We start from the raw sequence: 22,696 nt of genomic DNA, 5'->3' as shown, positions 1-22,696 counted from the left end.
AAGGTCCAGTGATCGCAAAAGCTCGGGGATGTGCACAGAGTGCCAGAGCAATGTTTATCGTCATGGTGGCATTTGTGATTGGAACAGAATAGAGACTTTATTGTCAACACATGTGGAAATCTGCCTTTGGCTTCACTGGGGTAGAGTTGAAAAACAGACAAGACGGGATGAATACAAAATTAAACCCAAGATGTGGACAGCGTGGCAGAGCTACAAAGCACACAGCCGTGTTTTTGTTTTTTCGTTGTTGTCTTTAATAAAGTGAAAAGTGCAATTACTCGTCGAGAAGCGGTAGATTCAGGCGAAACATTCAATGGGGTATTTGCAACTGGGAGAGAGGACTGTATGTGAATGTGAACCTCAGACTGCAGGGACACACTCTGTAGGCAGACATGCAAATTCACACACAAACACATGCAAAAGACAATGCCACACAGGAGAGAGAGAGAGGAGAAGGAACTGACCACTTCTGTCTGCCGCCCCTCCCCTCATGATCCGGGCGACGAGGATGGCTCCTGTTTGTTCGTCACGCCTTATTGTTGCGCCCTGCATCACAAAGAGATAAAAAAAAAAAAGAGCGTGACATAGGCGTCTGCTTGCAACCTCTACTTTTTAAACACTGGTTTAAACATTTAAGATTTAATACACAATTATAAGATTCAACTTAAATGAGACCTTTGTTCCTTATTAATGTATGGTTACACTACACTGGAAAATCAATCTATTTTTAGTCCTACAAGCCAGTATTTGCACAAAGACAAGAATCAGATGGTCAGTGTCAAAGTGAGTGATATATGAAAAGGTAGGTCCATCATTTATTATTGACTGTATGACACATTCTGTCATCGCACACACACACCATCTCTGAGCTTTGGTTGTCATCTTTTATGGGCTTGGTGCCCAGCCAGAGAGACACTCTGGGAAGAGGATAGGGTTTCCACTTATTTCAAATGACAGTGTTGAGAAGTGATGCATTTACCAGTGAACTCAATTGGCTTTTTTTTTTTTTTTTTTTTTTTTTTTGCTTCAGAGTTAAACAATGGGTCTAATGGGTGCCAACCTGTCACCGCTCTCCCACAAACACGCAGTGGGCCCCCGGGCTGGCTGGGATTTAGGACTGGACTGGATAACGGATCACGACCCAACAAGCCGCGTCATCCTCGCTTGGGCTGGCCGGCCTGAGCCAGACAGATGCGTCGTCTGGTTGACACATAGTTTGTCGTGCCTGCAACTCATCCTTCCCCCCGTTCCTACCTGCTATTTCCATCATCCCCAAAGACTGTTTTTATTTCTGTTAGAAAAAAAAAAAGAAAAAGAAAAAAAGGAACAGGCTTGGAGCCGTCCTCGCGGCACTCAGTAGCCATGCTTAATTTGAACTGTCCTAAGCCATCACTACTTGAGTCGGCTACGGGCGGCAGACCACAGTGCACCACTATGGTTTGTGTTATTCTTCTGGTTGCCTTCCTCCGACGGGCCTGAAGTAGCTCTGGCTGCTGCCACCGATTGGATGCGCAGAAGATGTCAAAGACCCCGGCTCCTCAAGAACCAAAGGAGACTCTGGTTTGTACCACTTCATCGCCACTATTAGCATGTCATCCGGGCTGTTTTCATGACCTTTTTACACCTAATGGTTTTCCTCCTAAATAATGGTTTCCTCAAGGTCTTAGGGGTGGGCATGGAGCGGAGAAATGGAAAGAGACATGATAAGACAGTGGGAGAGGCTGGGGCGTCTGCAGAGAGCTGCTGATTTAATAGAATAATTAGGCCAATTATAGAAACCTGAGAGGCTGCAGTAGGAGGGAAATCAGAGGAGGGGTCAGCAAGAGGCGAAGGCACCATCGGACCCCAGTGTCAGGGTCATACATTACCCCTCACTGTGACTTAACGCAGCTGGCTGTGATGCAATGGACCCCATATGGAGGGAATTTTTCTGAAGGGATAGAGAGCTACAGGGAAAGAGACAGACTGTGAAAGACAACAGGACGCGATGCAGGAAATCTCACAGGCGTATTCAGACATGTGGTCATGAAGTTTCTCTCTGTCCCTCTCTCGCTCTCTGTCTCTCTTTTTCTCGCTGGCTGGTGGCCAGTGGTGTGATGGATGTTTTTATTGTGTCCCCCGGGGTCCCTGGTGGCTGGTGGCAGTCGAAAGGCTAACTAAACAGCAATGAGGCAGCCTTGGACTCCTGCTCTGTGTCACTCAGTGTAATGACAATGGGCTGTCTGCACAAACCCAAGAGACGCTCTATCCCACATGTACATGGATATCGACGGGATCTCCTCACATATGGTGGGTTGACATGAAACGCTGTTTGACATGTATGGTTTCAATCACATGCTGAAAGGGCTACGCCATTTAAACACCACTTTTACAAGTTTTTTTTTTTTTTTTTTTTTGGAAAGTTGCAACTGTGCACAATTAGCAAGCACATATGAATAGATTTTGTCATGATCCCAAGTCTCCGGACAGCAAAAACACCATTTTATCCACACTTCAACTGCCATGCTGCAGGACAAACACAGAAAACAGCAATTCAAAAAAGTTTCACCGTGCTCATTTTCCTTTTATACCTCACGGACTTTCTGCTAGGAACTGCAGGCACTCAGAAGCCTTTAAACTTTGCGATTCTCATCTGACCCACTGCCCTCCAATGTGACGGGCTCATGCAGGCCGGCCAAGCCAGCAGCTAGGGAGTTGGATGTGGAGGGGGGCTCGTATCTTGGCCAGCCCCAGTCTGAACTCAGCATGGGTTCAGTAGCCAAATGAGCTGTGTCTGATAAGGGAAGCGGAAAGAGGCCAAAAAGGCTCAGTAGCAACGTACGCTAGCCAGACTGGAGGGTAAGTGGAAGACCAGAGGAGAGTCAGGACTGACAAGCTGACTGGCAGTCAGGCGAGGGAGAGGCCGGGTGCACGGGTGGGTGAAGAGGTGGGTGGGTGGAGATGGCAGGTTTTAGAGTGTGCTTGTGTGTGATTGAGTGAATGACTCAGAGGAAATATAGGGGAACAGAGACCAAGGCGGAGAAAAAGAGAGATACAGACAATATGAGAGGGAGTTTGATCAAGAGCGTCAAAGACAAAGAGGGTGGTAGAGAGTGTGATAGAAACAAAAACACAGAGAGAGAGAGACTGATGAAAAAAGCAGAAATGAGGTTCTTAAAAATCCACGGCAAGAGATCTGAAGAGCTCAGGAAAGATGAAAGTTTTCAGAGAGATCGATCTTCGCTGACAAACACCCCGCCTAACAACTCCTTCAACCTCAATTTATTCACTGTAAAATAATGGCTTTCCTAAAACAAGCTTCTAGAGTGAACGTGTGAAACTGGTGAGTGAGCGTTTGGGTCAGCCGCCCATGTGAGGAATTTCCTAGAAACAACAGATAGAGTGAGGACGATAGAAAATTAGTGCAAGATAGAAGAAAAAGCCAAAGCCCACACTCAAGAGAAAAGCGGTGGCCAGTTTACGGCGGTGCCTCCAGGCCCTCATTATCAGTAGGTAAAAAATACTAGGTGCTGAAAAGCAACCAAGGAAAGCGCTATCACCCATATCGACCACAAACTGTTAGAATAATTCAACACCTCACATATTTGTGCTCCTCTCGTCATCTCTGACTCCAGCTAGATTCCCCCTCTTCCTGATTCTTGATTATTTCCTAGCCGTTCTCTCAGAGTGCTCCACACGTCTCCCTCTACCTCATTACAATCTACAGCCAGACTTTGTTCTTTTAATCCTCCAGGGTCACATCAGCCTCTCCTGGCAGCCGGACAGATGTCCTGGAGGCACTGAGATGGTGGAGGGGGAACTCCTCCAACCTCCTGCACTCAGCATCACCCTATGGGTGCTATCATCAGCACCCAGCCATGCATGGCCGCTAATGAGAGAAGCCCTCGCTCTGTTAAGCAAATACATAAACAGCCAGGCTAAAAGCTAAATAAGCCTCTAAATGGTTGGATGGAGGGGTGGGGGGAGTACATACTGAATGAGCAAGGTAGGTAAATATCCACGAGCACTAAGATGGTTTTCCTGGTTCTACAGTTGAAAGTTAGCACGAACGGCCGGCTTGGTTTACACCAAGCCATCAGCGGCTGCTGGCACATGGAAGCCATTTCAGACTCTTCCCCCTGCACAGAACCCGTGCGGGAAGTCAGAAGAGGAATGCGTGTGCGGGTCTGTCAAAGTGCATGCATGCATGAGTGACAGCATGTGTCGGCGTGTTTGCGTGTGCATGTATGCGTGTCTGTGTGTGCGTTTCAATGCGAGCGTAGCTGTGGGTTCCACCTGAAGTCAGGCCAGACAGGCCAAGAGGAAGCTCAAAACACTGGATGATTGATGCTGGACAATCACTAAGCCTGATGAATGGGCAACACTATGCTAGTAATTAGAGAAAAGGCACCACTTAACCATCAAATGGCTCAACTCTGCCATTCTCACGGAAACTTTGTACACACACACACAAGCGTAAAAACACAATTTTTGATTCTGGTTGAGGATTTCTTCCTATCCTGTGCTCAAATGTTCTGTAAGAGTTTAGTCTCCGCATTAGTCTAAAAATACACATTGCTCAAAAGAGCCAGCCTCCCCAAAAATTATATGTTAGAGGGCAGACAGAGCAGGGGAAACTAACAAAAGAAATGAAAGAGAGACTGGTAGACACAATTATATAGAAAGAGAGAGGGGAAAGGGTCATCTCTGAGGAGAGCCTTCTAGCTGTGGTCAATTAGTCATCAGTAAGGCGATCCAAAGCCTCCACTCCTGACATGATCAGCTCCATATGCAGTGGCTGCTCCCAACACTGTCCCTCCTCCTTCCTAACACATAAATGCCTCTGATTGTTATTGTTGGGCTGGCTCGAAGGCAACAGCTTAGTCTCCGCTGTGTGATGAGGAGAGCCGGAGTGATATTGGTCCGTATCAAGCCGTTTCCCCCTCCCAGCGTATGCACTGGAGCACCACATGCGGACATGGCAGCCGCATTAAGTACGTGATGACAAATGGCTCACACCTCATATAGCCGCCGCGCGCAAAAAAAACAAAAAAAACAAAAAAAAAAAGAGGGGATGGCGATTGAAATCTGGATTCCCTCATGTAAACGAGTGCGTGTTTACGAGAGGGAGTGGAATGGAGGCAAGATTATCCAGAGAACTGTCAGCACGCCGCAGTGCCATGAAACTTCGGCAGATAAGAGCGGTGAGCGCGCTGAATTTTGGGGAGGGTGTCATCACATTAGACCGGCGAGAATTGGCCGCAGCGCTGGGGTTTTCTGTTCGCTTGGCAGGCGAAGTCTGCATGGGGCAATTACAGAGCCCTCTGGCTGATGGAGTGGATGGATGGCTGGATGACATGATGGGAGCTGGCTGGCGAGCGCGCCGGCTGGCTGGCTGGATGGATGACTGGAGCGCTGGCTGGCTGGTTGTCCACCGGCCTGGCTCGTCAGAAGTCTGGGGGTCCGGGGCCGGGTATGTGTGGCCTGGACGTGGCCGGAGTGGAACAGAGGGATGCTGGGATCCTCTTACCTAAGCCATCGCCTCAGCCGAAGCCACTCCGCAGGCCCGAACCCGCCAGGGAAAACAAGCGCGGGGCTCCATTTCAAACACGCGACCCGCGGCCCGTAACGACCACTCAAAACACGGCCCCGCGAACCGCGCCGAGCGCCGTGGCACTTGACAAACATTATTTCGCCCACCAAATTGAGAGCGACAAGGGAAAACAAACGCCAGCAGCCGAGGCCGAGCGGCCGACGTGTTTTGACATGATGTCACTTAACGGCAAAGTGTGGCGGCGACAATAAACTCCCGCTGACTGCTGTGTTGACTGCCGTGTTTAGAGGTATAAATACGAGTGTAGTGGAAACACATGCCGGTGTTCTTCGCACCAGATGTTGACCGTGGAAAAACCCAAACACAACGCAGTGGGAACGGGCCTCCTGGACATTAAAATACAATTACGCCCAATCATATCTGGTGTTGGAGTGTGTCATTTCATCTTACCTCACTCGGATGGCATATAGCCCCCCATATAACACACATGACCACTCCGCAAACCGAGCCAGGCGTATTTACGAGAGCTTACACACTTCCTTAAACCTATATACTGTAGCTGAGAAAAAAAGCACACAAGTAATATCTAGCGTATTCGGTTATGATCGGAAAATCCACTTAGTGTAACAGTCATCTATAAAGCTTAATACAGAGCTGTAAAGAATTAGCAGGAGCCTAGATGAAAGTCTAAATTATCAGGGTAAAAAAAGACAGACAGAGAGAAAGAGAGGGAGAGAGAGAGAGAGGGAGAGAAGCCAGAGCAATGAAAGGTGCTCAAGGTTTTATGTCAAATGATTTTTCTAGCACATGCAACAGACGCGCCGCTGCAGTCCAATCCCCTCTGGGTGACCTGTTGCATGCCTTTCCACCTGTTTTATTAAATCACTTGTGATTGCAACTAATAAAAGCAACCCCCCCCCCCCCCCCCCCCCCTTTACCCCTTCCCAACGCCCCCCCTCTCTCTTCCCGCTACCGCCTACTCAAGCTAACCCAGGCTCTGGTTTCCCATTTTATTTCCTTAACCCCGGTCTTGACCCCCGGTTGTAATTAACAAGTATACTGAGAAAAAGGAAAATTGCAGGTCATTATCATGATAATTATGGGGGCAGGCTGGGGTGGGTGGGGTGGGGGGGGGGGAGAATTCCAGGAGAAGCTGCCAGATACTGATAATGTAATGCAGAGGGCCCTGTGACGGGGATGGCTTCCCTTCATTTGTCTTCCTCCACCCCCTCTTTCCTCCTCCTCCTCCTCCTCGGCCTCTTTAAACCTTAATGCTAGAGCAAGTCATTACCCGCTCGCTGTGAAAACACACTTAGCAGCCCACCTCAATGCTTCAGACAGGTGCCAGTGCATATGAATGTGGATACATTTCTGTGCATATATGTGTGTGTGTGTGTGTGTGTGAGCATGTCTCGGTGAGTGTGTCTGTGTTAGTTTCCACACTGTCTGCATGAGTCACCATGTAGACCGAGTGGAATCGCCGTCTCTTTGCTATTTGCTGGACAGTGCCAGAGAGTTAGTCATGATGTATTGTATTTATGTGTGTGTGTGTGTGTGTCTTGTCTGGGAGCTTGCAGATGAGTGTGTGCTGTAGGAGCGCACACAAAGAGACAGTTGTGTAATGAAGAGAGGTCTATCTCTGCTCTGAGATTGGGTCTTGTTTTCCCTGTCGTTATCCCGGGTAAAGAAAACAGCACTTTCACATGCCACTTCTCATTTCCATAAGTGGGCTGGGAAGCGAGGCCGCTGAGGAGCGCCCGGCCCGGCCGGCAACAATGCCCGCATTCACCCTCCGGACTCTCCGACTCTCGGAACGCAGAGCGGAAAAGAGTAGGAATGCCGAGATGTGTGTCCACGTTTATGATTACACATGATGGGAGGAGGACGTTTTATTTGAGAGGGCTGTGAGATTAGAATCTGGGAATGCCTCAGATGTGGCTTTGGGAGCCGTGTGTGTTTTCACGTTCACAACTCAACAGGCTGAAAGGGCGGTGTGAGTGGACTGGATTGCATTATACACACACACACACAGACGCACAGACACACAAACACACACACACACAGACACACGTGCAAAAGCACCTGTGCACACAGAAGCGCACACTCTTAAACAAACACAAAGATGCTACAGGGAAAGGGTCAGGCAGTTGTACGTACCATACACACACACACACACACACACACACACACACGTGAGCTGAATCTATGACTCTATCAAATGTGTACACACACAAAAATTGAACATGTGCAGACACCAATGAATTGCACAAAAAAGTGACTTTTCTACTTTCCAAATCCTTCCCAACACAAACAAAAATCTGCTCGAGCAAAAAGTGCAAGAGGTTGTGCACATGCACACAGACACACACACACGCACACAAACACATAACCACAAATGCATGTACACAACTCCCTACAAAAAACATAAAAAACAGGATAAGGAAAAAGGCAAGGGCACACACACACACACACACACACACACACACACACACACACACACACACACACACACACACACACACACACACACACACAAGCCAGTCCAACACTGCCAGTGCTCTCCACTTGTCCTCATGTTTTAGAGAGTGGTGCTCCATCTTCCTTTGCAGCGCTCCCAAAACACTGCGGCCTAATCCATCAAGTGAAAGATATATTGCTTTTAAAGCACATGGCTCTATCTGCAAAACACTAACATGTGTGCTGTCTGCTCTAATCTCATTAGCTGCTCCATTAATCCCCAGCCAGTGTCATTACTTTCTCCTTGCTTTCCACATTCTGATGTAAACAGACAATAGAGAACTATCTTTCTTAAACCACAGAGATCTATCAAGACTCTTCCTTTAGCAACTGTCTCAATCAATAGCTTCTTCTTGCCATGCTTTTCAACAATGCTCCGTCTTTATCCGCCACGCACACATGTGTTTACACTGACGCCAGCTCAACATAACCAGCATAACAAAGTGAACGGTATTTAGATTCCACTGGGAGGCTATCTGACCGAATGCACGCGTGAAAGGCTTCCAGACAAATGAGATCAGAGCGAGCGGCGATCCAGCCGTCCTAATTGTGTCAGAAAGGAGAGGAGGTCCTCCGCCTGCAGATGGGAAAAGCATGGCATGTCAAATTGCCAGTTGCTCATTCCAGTGACTGCCATTCATGGAAAAACCAAATTTGACGGGCAGCTCCGGTGAACGACAAGAAGGAGACGTCACAAACCGAATCGATCACAAGGCTTTCCTGTCTCGTCGCAATTATCAACTCACTTATTAAGTAAAAAAAAAAAAAAATCAATCATGCAGTTGGCGCCTTTACAATAATAATGTTGGACATGTCATCTAAATTTGTACATGAAGCACCTATTATAGCTCTAAAATTCAAACCAGCGCTATTTGTGGGTCTTTAATGAGAAGTCCAGCCGATCTGCTGGTATCCAGTGGCTGCCGAGGCTGGGTGGCTGTGCCCAGTAGTGGCATAGCTGTACTGACTGGTGCAAGGCAGTGCCAGGCAGGACGCTGGGGTGGCACTGCCAGCTGGACGGCGCGGGCCCTGCCGCCTACGGTTTTCCATTCGGCTGCACCCGATGGCACCCAGTCGTAATGGGAAAACCAATTCCCGACGTGCATCGACACGGCGGGGGGAAGCGGGGGAGGGGGGAGGAAGAGAGGAAGCAGAGTGTGCGAGGGCCTGACACTGATCCTGTCACATTCCTGGCCGCGGAGAGTTTTACAGCTGCTAATGATGCTTAACAACCTGGGATGGAAGGGTGGAGGAAGAAAGGGATAGATGGAGTGTCAAAGTTTTCACCGTTGATGGCATTCCGTGACCAAATGCATGAAGGGAACATGGCAAGGTGCACTAGACTCAACAGGGATCCAAAGAGAGGCCTGACAGAGAACAATGGATAACCCTTTACTTTAAGGGCATTTGGATGTATTACAAGATTACAAGCCCTTTAGAGGTACAGATAAACATTTTTTTTTTTAACAATATAATCACTGGACATCAGCAGACAAATATTCAACTCCTTAAATTTTGTTTATTGCATCATGCTCTAATTATGATAATAATCATGCAATCACAATGTGCTTACAGAGCAGTTATGATGCCATATAATATTTTATGAGCACTACTTCAATTAGTTACGAAACAAATACAAAAAAAAAAGAAAAGTGATAGAGGGATAAACGGGCTTGATTGGAAAAACAGAGGAAAGGAATAAATTAGGGAGGGCGAGAGAGAATGAGAGGGAGAAAAAGAAGGATGTCATGCCACAGGAGGACGGCCCGCGATGAACTGAGCGATAGAAGTGAATGAGCGACGTTCCAACAGCGATGAGGGCAGGCACCGACCGAGTGGCATTGAGCGAGCCGGCAAGTGATCTGTAAAACGCACGTAAAAGCAGCGGGGTATACTTAGTGAGCATCTCCAGTCTGCTATTTACATCTGCGTCACAGGGTTTTCAGGAACATCCAAATGAGGGGAACAGAGCCCGCCGCAGCAGGCTTGTCAGACTCTAATGTTCTCACATCATACCAATGGTCACCCTGAGCAGCTGCGGTACACCCTTCTGTGGGCTTTTGTTTTCCTTTACTACTTAAGGTATTTTAAGAGTGGATTTTTTTTTTTTATTTTCCAGGATGTTCTGGCATGATACTGTAGCTTGAGAGCTGCAAAAAATGCATGTGTCTCATCCAGATTCATACTAAATACAGAAAACAGACATTAATAATTACACTTGCATCAACAAGTAAATCTTGAATCCACTGGAAGTAACAGAAATGATCTCACCCGCCTGACAGATTTCAGTTTTCAGAAAATATGTTTTCATGACTCAATACTATATTAAAAGAACTGTTAAGTTGGACATTTCTTACAGTGTTTTTTTTTTTTTTTTTTTTTTGCAGTTCTCCTTCTCCAAGCTCCTGGCTCTTGGTTTTCTGGCTGGGGGAGAGGAATTGTGTAACACCAGTACGTTCTGGCATCTAGCAGCCTTTGTCTACAGCTCTCCTATTAGTCAGTCTGCACTCGAGCCCTTTATCACCACAGGCAAAATGCACCGGTATATCTGCAACACCGCCACATACCCAAGTGAGGCCTGACGCAACCCCCTCAGTGCTCTGCTGAAATTTAGACCCCCCTTGCCCCCACCTCTCCCGAAAACCTTATCCAAAATAACACATTCTTTCAATAAAATGACATGGCTGGGCTTATGTGTGTATTTTTTTTTTTTTTTTAATGCACCCACATGTTCATGCCGCTCTCCAAACCCAATTATTTCATTGTCCTGACATTTGAGCTAATAAATCAGCCGGTTTGGGTTTCAGCAGGAGAGCAGGGAGTACAAGAGAAAAGGGGGAAGAAGAGGGAGGCTGTCCTGGAAGATCGAGTTTTTACAGTTTTGCTGAAATACGGCATGAAGTCACGGTCTGAAAAATGATAGCAATTAATCAGGGCTACTGAATACAATCCACTCAACTAATCACAATTAACTTAATGAATGAGTCACTAGGAATGGAGCCTGCGTGCTAACTACAGCACAGTTCCCAAACCATCCAGAACTATAGCATGAAAAAAATGGGACAAATAGCAGGACAGGGAACTAGAAGAGAGAGACACAGAAGGAATGCGAGAACTAGGAGAGAGAGACACAGAAGGAATGAGAGAAAGAAAAAGAGAAAATGAAAGGGAGAAGAAGCAGGAGTGATGCGAGAGGAAAAGGAAATTAGTCAGATATTGCTCAGCCCTCATGTATTATGATGTCAAGCTTGAGAATTTCAGGCTGATTATACGGGATTGTGAGTTAAAGGGCACATCCAAATCAATTTGACGCGGCAGTGAATGAGGACCCTACACAATTAGAGGGCTTTTTATTGGTTAGCGTAATGGCTGTGACTTCATCATGAACATCTGACCTGATGGCTGCTTCCTCGGTGGACACAATGTGACTGTTCATTGTAGTCCATTTCCATTCAAAGTAACACAGAATGGCAATGCCTGCCATTTTCAAAGGCCAGAGGTAGATGGGATAAACTCAGAACCTTAAAATTTACTGTCAGATTTCATTGCCTCATTGCCTTTCATCGTCATCGTTGTGGGTGACAGGGCACCAAAAGTTTTCAATAAGGACCAGCCTATTAGTCATATGACTCTACAGTCATAGCCACTGCAGTAAGTCCCACTTTTCCTGCATGCTTGCTGAATTACTGCCGCACTTTTGCTCCCTGTCCAAAGATAACTGATAGCTGGTAACTAGTAACTAGTTGAGTGACAACAGAAATCTGTTTTATTATATATCAGTTCTAATTTGACATTACTTACAACACTGGAGAAAAACTGATGTTTATGTATTAATGTATTAATTAAAGGTTGATAGACATTGGCTACCACTGTGGTAGAAATGTTTAGAAGGCCGGAATGCAGTGCATCAGTGGACCAAGAGCTGGTGATGAAGAGGGTGCCTCCTGGACAGACAATAGGTCTTTCCATGCCATTGATGTAACATCCTTTGATGTCCGACCACTCACCCAAACTGATAAGGGCAACGCTGTCTCTTGCACAACATGGGTATGAAGTCATGACATCAGAGTGGGTCTTCACAGTATGGAGGCTGTGACCAAAGGTGTGTGACTACAGAACAGACAGTGGGAGATGTAGAAACTGAGTCTGTATTTGAGGTAACCACAGCCCTTGAATCATCTAAGGTGCACAGTGTAAATCAACCTTCTCTTTGTGCCCAAAATACAAATATAGCACCATCAGACGTGACATTTCTGACATGGCTCGGAGCCATAGCGGCAGTTCTTTGGTATCTATTGTTTTGTTTTCACAAAAATCACTTCTAGACTATAGCCCTGCAACGGAATAAAGAGCTGCTGTGTCTACTGGGTCCACTGGGCAGTGTGCAGACACCTATTGCTCACTAGGATGAAATTCCTCCTCAGCAAAGGGCTGGGGGCGGCTTTCCAAGACTCTCATCTGTAAAATGCTACATATAGATTGATTTTTTATTATTTACAGTAACTCATTCAATGGGTGTTACCATTACTTTTAAAAATCAGTTTCAGTGATGACATTTGCGCATTCACTGTGTAATTTGGGAGGTATCACTAGTTGATTTCTTGCTAGAAATACCACTTTGCAAACTGTTAGTTATGCATGAAAACCTGTTAGGAGGATAAATGATTAAATATGTTGGTAGAAAGCAGTTTACAGGAGCTGTCAATACAACTCATTTCATAATACTGATGATATACTAATGAAGTTATTGATTTACTGATGATGTAAGTTTTTAATTATTAATACATTACACAATTTGACATGGAGGAGTAATAACAAAACTCCACATTAGCCCTTAACAAAAGAGTGAAAGCAGCACAGCAACTCCTTTCAAATACCGTCACTTCGAAACACAAAACAATTGCACTTTGCACCCCTAACCTATAGTAAAAACTAAAACCAAGTCACTACAGCAATACCAAAATAGATTTTACATAATTAACACCTTCAGTATTGTGCAATACTACACAATATCACACATCGTAAATGTGTGTTTCAGATGTTCTCGGGAGCCAAATCACTTAGACAGAGAAGAATCAAGGCATGTAATGGAATAGCACAGCCAGATGATTAAGTTGACCGGGGTTGGGTGTAAATCACATTATGGTTTCAGGGAATGTGATCCAACATCAGGCCCAGGAGGGGCCAGAGCAGGAAGCGCCTGCGACAATGTGTGTCGTGAGAGAGAGCGCGAATTCCTCCAAGCCACATTATTACACTCACCAGCTCTACGGAACATGCAAGAGGCAGGAACCCAAAAATGGCTTAGGTGTGTTCTCGTTTCCCTGGGGTGTGATGAGTGGAACGCGCCGGCCTGGAGCCAAGATGGTGGTCAGGGTGAAAACCGCAAAGTGAAAATAGAGGCAGCTGGGGCCTGGACATGTCCAGAACAGATCAAAGATGGGCGGGGTCTCAGCACACAACAAAGTGCCATGATGACAGAGGTCTCTGACAGGCCATCAAGGATATAAGTGCAAGAGTATTTGTGTGCGGGACACTGAGGTCAGACCAGAGGGATACAAACAGTGCCCCAGATACAAGGGTAGAGGATTAAAAAAATACAGACTATCAGGTAGCAACACTGGAAAAAATAGTGGTAGGCAGTGTGATACAAACCAGCACCAAGTTGGGTTGGTGGGGTTACAATTACCCAATCCAGCTACCCAAAGGCAGGAAGGCCTGACCAGCCAAATGGGGCCAGGGGAATGCATGGTATGGCATGCAGTGGCCGATGTAGACAGACGCCCAGGATGTCGAGGGGAGGAGTGAAAAAGGAAATTTGGGCCAAGATGCAGCTACCGTACAGTTGGGGCGCAGACAGGGGCTGGCACTGGGGTGGTTGTTGATGTCTGGGACATCGTCTGAGGAGCGTGGATGTGAGAAGTGTGTTACAATGAAAGAGCAACACTGACTGGGATAGAAAGGAACCCGTTTGCAGACACCAAGCCTAGACTGGCTGAAAATACACAGGGCCAAGAGCAGGGTAATTGTAGTTGGTTTTTCTGTGCTTTCAACTTCAAGGTTGTGGGTTAGATTCCCACAGGCATCAGAAAGTACCTCAAAAGCATGTACAGTATTGGCTCCCTGGTGTTGTGGATATGAGGGTCAGATGTCACACAGAATGTGATGGATCAGTGAAAAGCTGCTCGGATATGTGCAGGGTATTCAAATCAAACTGATGGATTGGATGTGGCTCACAACCTTTGAGGTTCTCAAACCTAAAAAAGAACTAAGCCCCTGTGTTTCAACTTTAAACACTAACGATTAAAGAATTAATGGAGCTTAGAGGCATTTATCATTTTTACAATCAATTTTTGCAATCACCTATCTCATGACATCCCAAAATCATCTCGCAATCCGTTGGGAGGTGGTGTCCCTCTGGTTAACGCTGAGCTTGTCTATCTAAAAATCTTGGAAACAGTGTCACGTTAATTTAACATGTTGTGTGACGAGAGACTTACGAGAGGTTCCTTGTTTTTAACCAGCCGGATGATCTTCACCGAGTCCTCATCGTCATCTATGTCGTCGGGAAGAGGAGGTAGCTCGGGGTCGTAATTCTTCTGTGCAACGGTGTCGTGAACCGACAGAAGGCTCTGGAAGGAGGAGAGTGACAGATGGATTGAGAGGAGGAGGGAAACAAAGGACAAGGGTTATAAGGGAAGGTTAAGGTAAGGTTGATAAGGGTTATGAACCAAAAGGCCTTCACTTTACCTTGTCCTAATTAGCGATATAAAGCAGTGCAATGCATGCTATTATGAGTTCAATCTGTCATTCTCTTCCTTTGAGCTGGACAGAGAAAAGGCAGACACTGCAGGGAGGATGGTTATGAATTGGGGTGTCTGCTTCAAGCGCTGTGTGATGGATTCGAACGTGTTCAGGGCCAGTTCTTCTAGCTACATGTGTTAATTGTCATTAGGCCCATACTCTCCCTCCATACATCTCTCTGATTAAAGGCAACCAGCACCCGCCCTGGACCATCACTCACAAGGGATTACGGTTGGAGGGGTGGAGTGCAGGTTGGGGGTGGTGGGGGAAATCTTGGCCGCTGTTTGCAACGGCAATAGTTTCCAAAGGGGTGTTGGTGAACACTCGGGGTCTCACGAGGGGAGAAGCGATGTTCTGTGCCATTCGGCGGCAGAGTCAAAGTAATGAAGTTCTCAGTCGCCTCAGATATTTCACACGTTCACGAGCAGACATAAAAAAGAGACGGGATGCAGACAAGAATGATGCCATTGAGACGTTCATTTTTCAAACTATTTAACGACTCCATGTCCGGACCAAGATGCAGCTGGACGCGTGCTGCTCTTTCCTTAGCCGAGGAGGAGCGAAAAGTGAGAATAACATCTTCCACCCCGCAGGCCAGACAAAGGAGAGGGGGAGGGAGGAGGAGAGAGAGAGAGAGAGAGAGAGAGAGAGAGTGAGAGAGATGAGGAGGAGAAGAGGAGCAGTGTGTTTTATGACATGGGAGCACGCTGCAGTACAGCATTCAAGATGTTGCTAACTGGGAGCAGATGAGAGAGCAGGAGACCAACTGAGGCTCTGTGGATGGGATCCACTGGAAGACAAGCTGACCAGCATGCGTGCACGCACACACACACACACACACACACACACACACACACACACACACCCTCTCACATACAGTCTTACTATACTAGCCAAACCCTCACTGAGTACATTAACACAACACAAAAATATAATAACCCTAAACCCAAATCCTAACCCTAAACCTGCCTACTGAAGTGAGCATCAGCCAAAATGACTTAATAATCCAACTCAAAGTTGCTCAACAATACACACACTTCTCTGCATTTGTCATTTGTCTCTTTCCCCTCCCTCAATTTCCTCTTTTTTTCTATCAAAACTTTACTTTCTCCCTTTTTAATCGCATTAATCCTCCCTCTCCTCTTCTTGTTTGCTCTGCTTTATGCTTATCTTCCACGACTTTCCCTTTGCGTTTCCTCCCAGCATCTGCTGCCTTTTTTTCCCCTCAGACCAGGCTTGCAGTGTGCAACTGGGTTTCATCTGCGCAGAAAATAAATATACGCTATGTGTTGTATTGTATGTCTGTGGATGCTGTCTTTTTATGGCATCGCAGTATCTCTTGGAACGCTGGAAACCAAAACTGTTTGCAGATGAGGACGATAAAAGTAAACTGGACTGGAATGGGATCCCAAAGTCGTGCTCCATATAACATATAATATAAATTTTGTTTATAGCGCTGTGTCAAGGCATGGATTGAGAGTTCGCAGTTGCACAGAGTTTCTGTGTTGTGATGAGATCAATAATGTTCCAATCTAAGTCTCTCAGCACCACATTTGCACACACAAATTTGCTACGCTCCTAGCCAATAAATGAAAGAGTGCAGCGTACATCAGATTGTGTTCCATATAGAGCTGAATAAAATATTACAGTGCAAATATTTAGAGAGGAACGTTCCTGATTTTGCGGCCACCATCTCTTTTTCTGTTTTTGTTTGACGTCCTCTGCTTTGCTTTTTCTTCCTACGAGGGCATGAAAAAAACATTTTTAATGTGGCTTTGTATCAAATTCCCGGAGTTTTTCCGAAAACAGCGTCGGTGAAAGCCAGCCCGTGCCGCGACAGTGATCCCAGAGAGGACGGAAGGGGTTTTGAGACTGAGGTTGGACACATGTGGTGTTGTGGCCCTCGTAATGGTGTTTTGCTGTCAGTCACAGCACCTGATCCGGTTTGCGACAACATGCGGGTCGACCAGGTGTCGATCACGCTCTCAGCAGGGTAGGACACCCGTGTAGGCCTTGTGCCCAAGACGCAGAGCTGCAGTTTTTCACTACTGCTGAGCTTTTAAACAGTCCCTTACGTTAAAATCCTTACACCCTCAAATGAGATCTGGAATACATTTTTTCAAAGGGATACCTGTACATGCATAATATGCATGCACACACAATAAGATTAGATCGGATTAAACTTACTTAAATGATCTACGTGAGGAAACCGGGATGTTGCAGCAACAGGAAAAAAAGGTAAAATTACAAAGAAAAAGCACAAATACAAATAAAGACAAACAGAGTCAAATTCCCTGATTTTTCCATGGCTTTCCAGGACTAAAATGTTGAGTTTTCATCTTCTATAGCACATAAATATAACATGAGTTTATATAGTTTGAACAAAAAAAAAAAAGGTGTGAGGTCTTGGCAAAATTATTCAGTTTTGTGAAGTCACATGAAGTGAACAAAACATGAACACAATGGAAAACAAATATTAGGTCTAGGGAATAACTCATTGCTGATTATTTAAATTGAGGCTAACAAAATTCCAAAGAATGTATTAAATTCCCCTTTGTTCCCTGTCTGACTTAAAAAAAAATAAATAAATAAAAAATAAAAAATCCATGACCTGTGGTAACCCTATAAACAATCAGCGCTTTTCAAACTAGAACATATTTGTAAAAATATAAAAATGAAAATAATGGAAAAATCTAATCTACAAAAGAACAACAAGCATAATCCAATTTTTCCTGCGGTTTGTCTTTCAGTCTCACACACCTCCATGCGCATGCACACACACACACACAAACCCTCGCCTGTCATGCACACCTCAACCTTTTCTCCACTGACCTGCCATTTGCCGTTTCCTCTGATCCCTATCCATCAAGCCTAATATCCTGACCCGTGAGTGTCCTCTCATCGATGGCTGCCTGGCACTTCCTCAAATCTGACGTCGCCCCCACCGCCACATCCTCCTGTATGGCCGTGCCTAACAACCCGTAACAGGGCCGGGGCTAATGCCTTGTAAAAACTCCCTCCGAAGTAGCAATAACAGCTGCATGCTAATAGGTAGCACATGGCACAAACCCTGGCTGGTGACCGTTGACATGGGTGTACAACCAAAAGGTATGTACACACACACACACACACACACACAAACACACACACAGGTCTCTGTGTGGAAGGCTTCCTCCTGGGTTGATACGAGTCAACAGGTCTTGTTATGCCTCAGTGTTGGTGGCTTAGCTCCCTAATCAAATCTAGAGCTTTATCCTTGTAGAGGCTCAGGCCTCCAGCTGGGGCATGGAGGCAGAGAAAAGGAGGGGAGTGGAGAGAAAGAAGCAGGAAGAGAAGGAGTGAGAGAAAGAGAGACCTTAGGAAAGAAAGACGAGGAGAAAGGCGAAGGGAAGCGAAACCGCCCTTGTTTTCCAGGCGTCCCGTCCTCTCTCGGTTCGTGTGTTTGTGTTCATTAGGCATAATAGGGATCCTAGAAAAACAGATCACTGAGCTTGTCCAAATAAACCTGCCCGTACATTCCTGGCGTTGGCCTCTCATTAAAGCTCCGGGCCCTGTCACCGGCCCGCTCGTTTTTCAGGCGGCGGTGCCTGATCGGTGCAGGGTAACTGGTTTGCCCCAGGCGGGCGGGACCCCGCTGAGCGCTCTGCCTCAGAGGCACTGCGGTAGGCCAGCTGGGACACTGTGCTCATGTCCGCCCCCTCTGAGCCTTGAACCTCAGCACACACCGCACACACACTCGCAAGCTTGCATATGCAGACATACTCATGCATGCACATTGGCGGAAACAGCCAGCCATCATAATTGGCACTTTCATCACCGTCAATATTAGTCTTTCTGAGGGGGGCTAATATGAGCGAAAGTTGTTTTTTCATGTGCAAATCGTAAAAGAGAGAGAGTTAAAGGTGGAGAGGGAAGGAGAAAGAAGGAGAAAAGGAGAGAGAAGGAGAGAAGGGTGCTTTAAAGAGCCTGATTTATATCCCCACCCTAGGAATGGATCATTTCAGCCATAATTAAGAGTGATACAGTTACTATCGCACAGAGACGCCATTCAAAGGCAACAGCCATCTGCTTGTGTTTTACACCCCTGGCCCTGTGATTTACATGGGGGCTGGCTGGTACGGTATCAAGTGCCCTGGAGGACAGATGGAGAGAGAGAGAGAAAGAGACAGAGAGAGGGAGAGAGAGAACACTTTTAATGCTTTATTCTATAAGCCTGCATGCAGGCCGACTATACTTTGAGACACAATGTCAAGAGGCAGCCAGGAGCGCCCAGACCTCAGTGTGCTGCAGTCAAAACTCCCGACCAAGGTGCTGGAACTAATCTACTTTTGACCAAGTTTTCCTGCTGGAAGCCAGCAGGAGCATTTAGCCGGGAGCGGTTAAAAGCCTGAACCCGGTGGTGGACTTGAATCGGCACGCGAGAGTCAAGGTCATGAAGTTGAGGGTGGAGGGTGGAGAGAAGGGAGGTGGTAAATAGCATGTATGTGAACACAAATGTGGATGCGAATTTCTCAATTTGACACCACAAGGCACAAGACATCTAGTCTCATGTCACAACATTGATACAATATCAATATATCGTCCAGCCCTACTATGATGTTTAAAGTGAAGAAGATTTACAATATGTCTGCCTAAAAAGCTGAAAAAACTCAATCTAAGCCAAAGCATCCATCCATCCATCAACATCCAGAGCAATAACATGACAGGATATGCTGTTAGTGTGTGTCTTCTCATGTAAGAATTTCCTGTCACCTGTCTGTAACTCTGTTCGCCTCTACACAAGTTGTAGAGTCTTCTGATTGACGAGCTCTCTATTTTGATGGATTAACGGTTGCCAGAGCAAATATGACAATATAAGATGACATAACAAATATGTCATCCCTTTTCTCTCCCCACACACTGATGTTGGACGAGAGGGTCCGGCTCACAATCTCTATTGTACTTCATCCCAAAGGTGTTGGATGGAGTTGAGGTCGGGGCTCTGCGCAGGTCAGTCAAGTTCTTCCACACCAAACTCAGCCAGCCATGCCGATGCCTTTATGGAGCTGCTTTGTGCTCTGGGGCTCAGTCATGCTGGGACAGAAAAGGGTCTTCCCCAAACTGTTCCCACAAAGTTGGAAGCAGAGAATTGTCCAAAATGTCTGAGCATTAAGATTTCCCTTCAGTGGAACTAAGGGGCCGAGGCCGACCCCAGAAAAACAAGCCCATAGCGTTATCGCTCCACCAAACTTGGCACAGTTGGCACAATACAGTCAGGCAGGGAACGTTCTCCTGGCATTCACCAAACCCAGACTTGCCCATCAGACCGTCAGGTAGAGATGCGTGATTGGTCGCTCCACAGAACACGTTTCCACCGCTCCAGAGTCCAGTGGCGGCGTGCTTTACACTCCATCTGACACTTGGCATTGTGCTTGGTGATGTAAGGCTTGCATGCGGCTGCTCGGCCATGGAAACCCATGCCACGAAGCTCTTGGCTCACAGTTTTTGCTGATGTTAATGCCAGAGGAGGTTGGGAGCTCTGCAGTTACTGAGTCAGCAGAGCGTTGGTCACTTTTACGCACAATGAGCCTCAGCGCTCGGCGACCGTGCTCTGTAACCTTCCGTGGTGCTGCCACTTGGTGGCTGAGTCGCTGTGGTTCCTAAATGCTTCCACTTTGCAAATATACCACTAACAGCTGATGGTGGAATATCTAAGAGGGAAGAAATTTCACGAACTGACTTGTTGCAATGGTGGGATCCTATTACATTACTATTACAACACCATGCTAGAATTCAGTGAGCTCTTTAGAACGAGCCATTCTTTCACAAATGTTTGTAAAAGCAGACTGCATGGCTAGCTGCTTGATTTTATACATCTGTGGTAAAGGGACTGGATGAAACACCTGAATTCAGTGATTAAGAGGTGTGTCCCAATACTTTTGTCCATATAGTGTATGTGTTTAAGATGCTGTGAACACACCTGTCTCTGTGTGCATATACGTCTATCTGTCTGTCTCTGTGTATTTGCGTGTGTGTTATTATGTGCTTGCCTTGAAAAGGCAACACATCTTAAAATCCTGCATATTTAATCTTTTTATTATGTGCTTGCCTTGAAAAGGCAACACATCTTAAAATCTTGCATATTTCTTCTTTTTATTATTATTTTTATTATTCCACCTTTTTTTCGGCGCGCTACTCCTCCTACAGCTTTGGTTTTAGGCCCCCACAATGAATTGGGAAAATGTGCGGCCCCATTGGGAGAAGTGTGCTATTACTTTTATAAGGAATCCGACCCACGGAATTCTCAGAATTCCAATTTTCCTGAAAATTTCGGCCATCCGAAATGAATGGCCAAAACTTTGGAAGGCTCCAGACCCCAGAGCTTTGAACCTGCGTCCACGCACCAAATACAAAAAATGTGCGTCTTGTGGAGAAGAATCGGTGTGTCAATTTTCAAACCGATCAGACTTTGCGATTTCTCATAATTCATGATTTAAATCACGATTTTGCCCTCATAGAAAAAGAATGGGAAATCGGCAGACACTCATGCATTTTCAAAGCCTCACAGCTCCTTCATTCTTTGGCCGACAGACTCCATTCAAAGCTTAAATGACTCAGCAGACCTTCAACTTTATGTGTGTCATCTTCAATTTTTCAGGTCTGCTTTAGTTTGCCATAAAACACAGTTTAAGTTTGGAGTTATTTTTGAGCCGCCTCTGACTTTTGAATGAGTGTGTATTGCGTGAGCTAGAGTGGCATTCCTGAGGGCTAGAGTGGAGCAGCCCTGAAAAAACGCCTAAAACTTTTGTCTTTAACTTGCTCTCCTGGCCACAATTTTCACTCCACATGCATAATTTTTTGGAAAGTAGTAGGAAAACTAGTTCTGCTTTGAAAAATGTAAATACAAAAGCAAAGTAGCTTCAACTTTTTAAACTGTGACCCTTAACGAGGCAGGAGTGCCAGCTCTCTCCCCCATAGACTCCCATTATATCTGGAATGCAAAGTCTCAGGAGAGAAGCAGAAAGACACACTTTTCCAACTCGCTCTAGGGTGGGCATTTTTGGGAGTTGGAAAATAATTTTGACACACTTTGAAAGCCCAAAGCCTTGCCTTTCTCATGGTATAATTTATTTTCTGCTCGGACTTACTATCATTGATAAAAAAAGCATTTGTTTGACCACTACTTTTAGGTGATTTTTCACAGAAGCAGCACTGTCACTCATGCTGTGTGCTTCATAGAGCCTCATTTCTGGCTCCGCCCACACAAGCCCCAGTAGCACAGTGGATAGTGTCTCTGCCTGCCATGCAGGAGACCAGGGTTCAACTCCCCACCTGGGCAAGAGCAACAACACTACACAACCCACAAACAGCATAGGGCTGGCGATTTTGCACATGTCCAGGCGCTCGCAAGGCAAGCACATCAAAGTTTCTTCAGAAACTTTATAAAGTCTAGTTATTTTTATTATTCCACCTTTTTTTCGGCGCGCTACTCCTCCTACAGCTTTGGTTTTAGGCCCCCACAATGAATTGGGAAAATGTGCGGCCCCATTGGGAGAAGTGTGCTATTACTTTTATAAGGAATCCGACCCACGGAATTCTCAAAATTCCAATTTTCCTGAAAATTTCGGCCATCCGAAATGAATGGCCAAAACTTCAGAAGGCTCCAGGGCCCAGAGCTTTGGACCTGCGTCCACGCACCAAATACGAAAAATGTGCGTCTTGTGGAGAAGAAGAGGTGTGTCAATTTTCAAACCGATCAGACTTTAGGATTTCTCATAATTCAATTTTAAAATCGCGATTTTGCCCTCATAGAAAAAGAATGGGAAATCGGCAGACACTCATGCATTTTCAAAGCCTCACAGC

General features: G+C 46.0%; 1 protein-coding gene across 5 annotated transcripts in view; it reads right to left on the bottom strand.

Moving 5' to 3' along the window:
- The window catches only part of mpp7a (MAGUK p55 scaffold protein 7a), a 140,402-nt gene that overhangs the window by 44,496 nt on the left and 73,210 nt on the right, over nt 1-22,696 (bottom strand). For all 5 annotated transcript variants that reach the window (XM_030079632.1, XM_030079633.1, XM_030079635.1 and 2 more), the window contains 2 exons: nt 14,551-14,682; nt 465-546 (listed from right to left, as the gene is read on the bottom strand). In XM_030079632.1, coding sequence (XP_029935492.1) covers nt 465-546; nt 14,551-14,682 — 214 coding nt within the window. The remainder of the gene's footprint in view (nt 1-464; nt 547-14,550; nt 14,683-22,696) is intronic.

This window comes from Myripristis murdjan, chromosome 20 (assembly GCF_902150065.1).
Source record: "Myripristis murdjan chromosome 20, fMyrMur1.1, whole genome shotgun sequence".
In the NCBI taxonomy this organism is placed as follows: Eukaryota; Metazoa; Chordata; class Actinopteri; order Holocentriformes; family Holocentridae; genus Myripristis; species Myripristis murdjan.
This window is presented reverse-complemented; position numbering and strand designations above follow the sequence as displayed.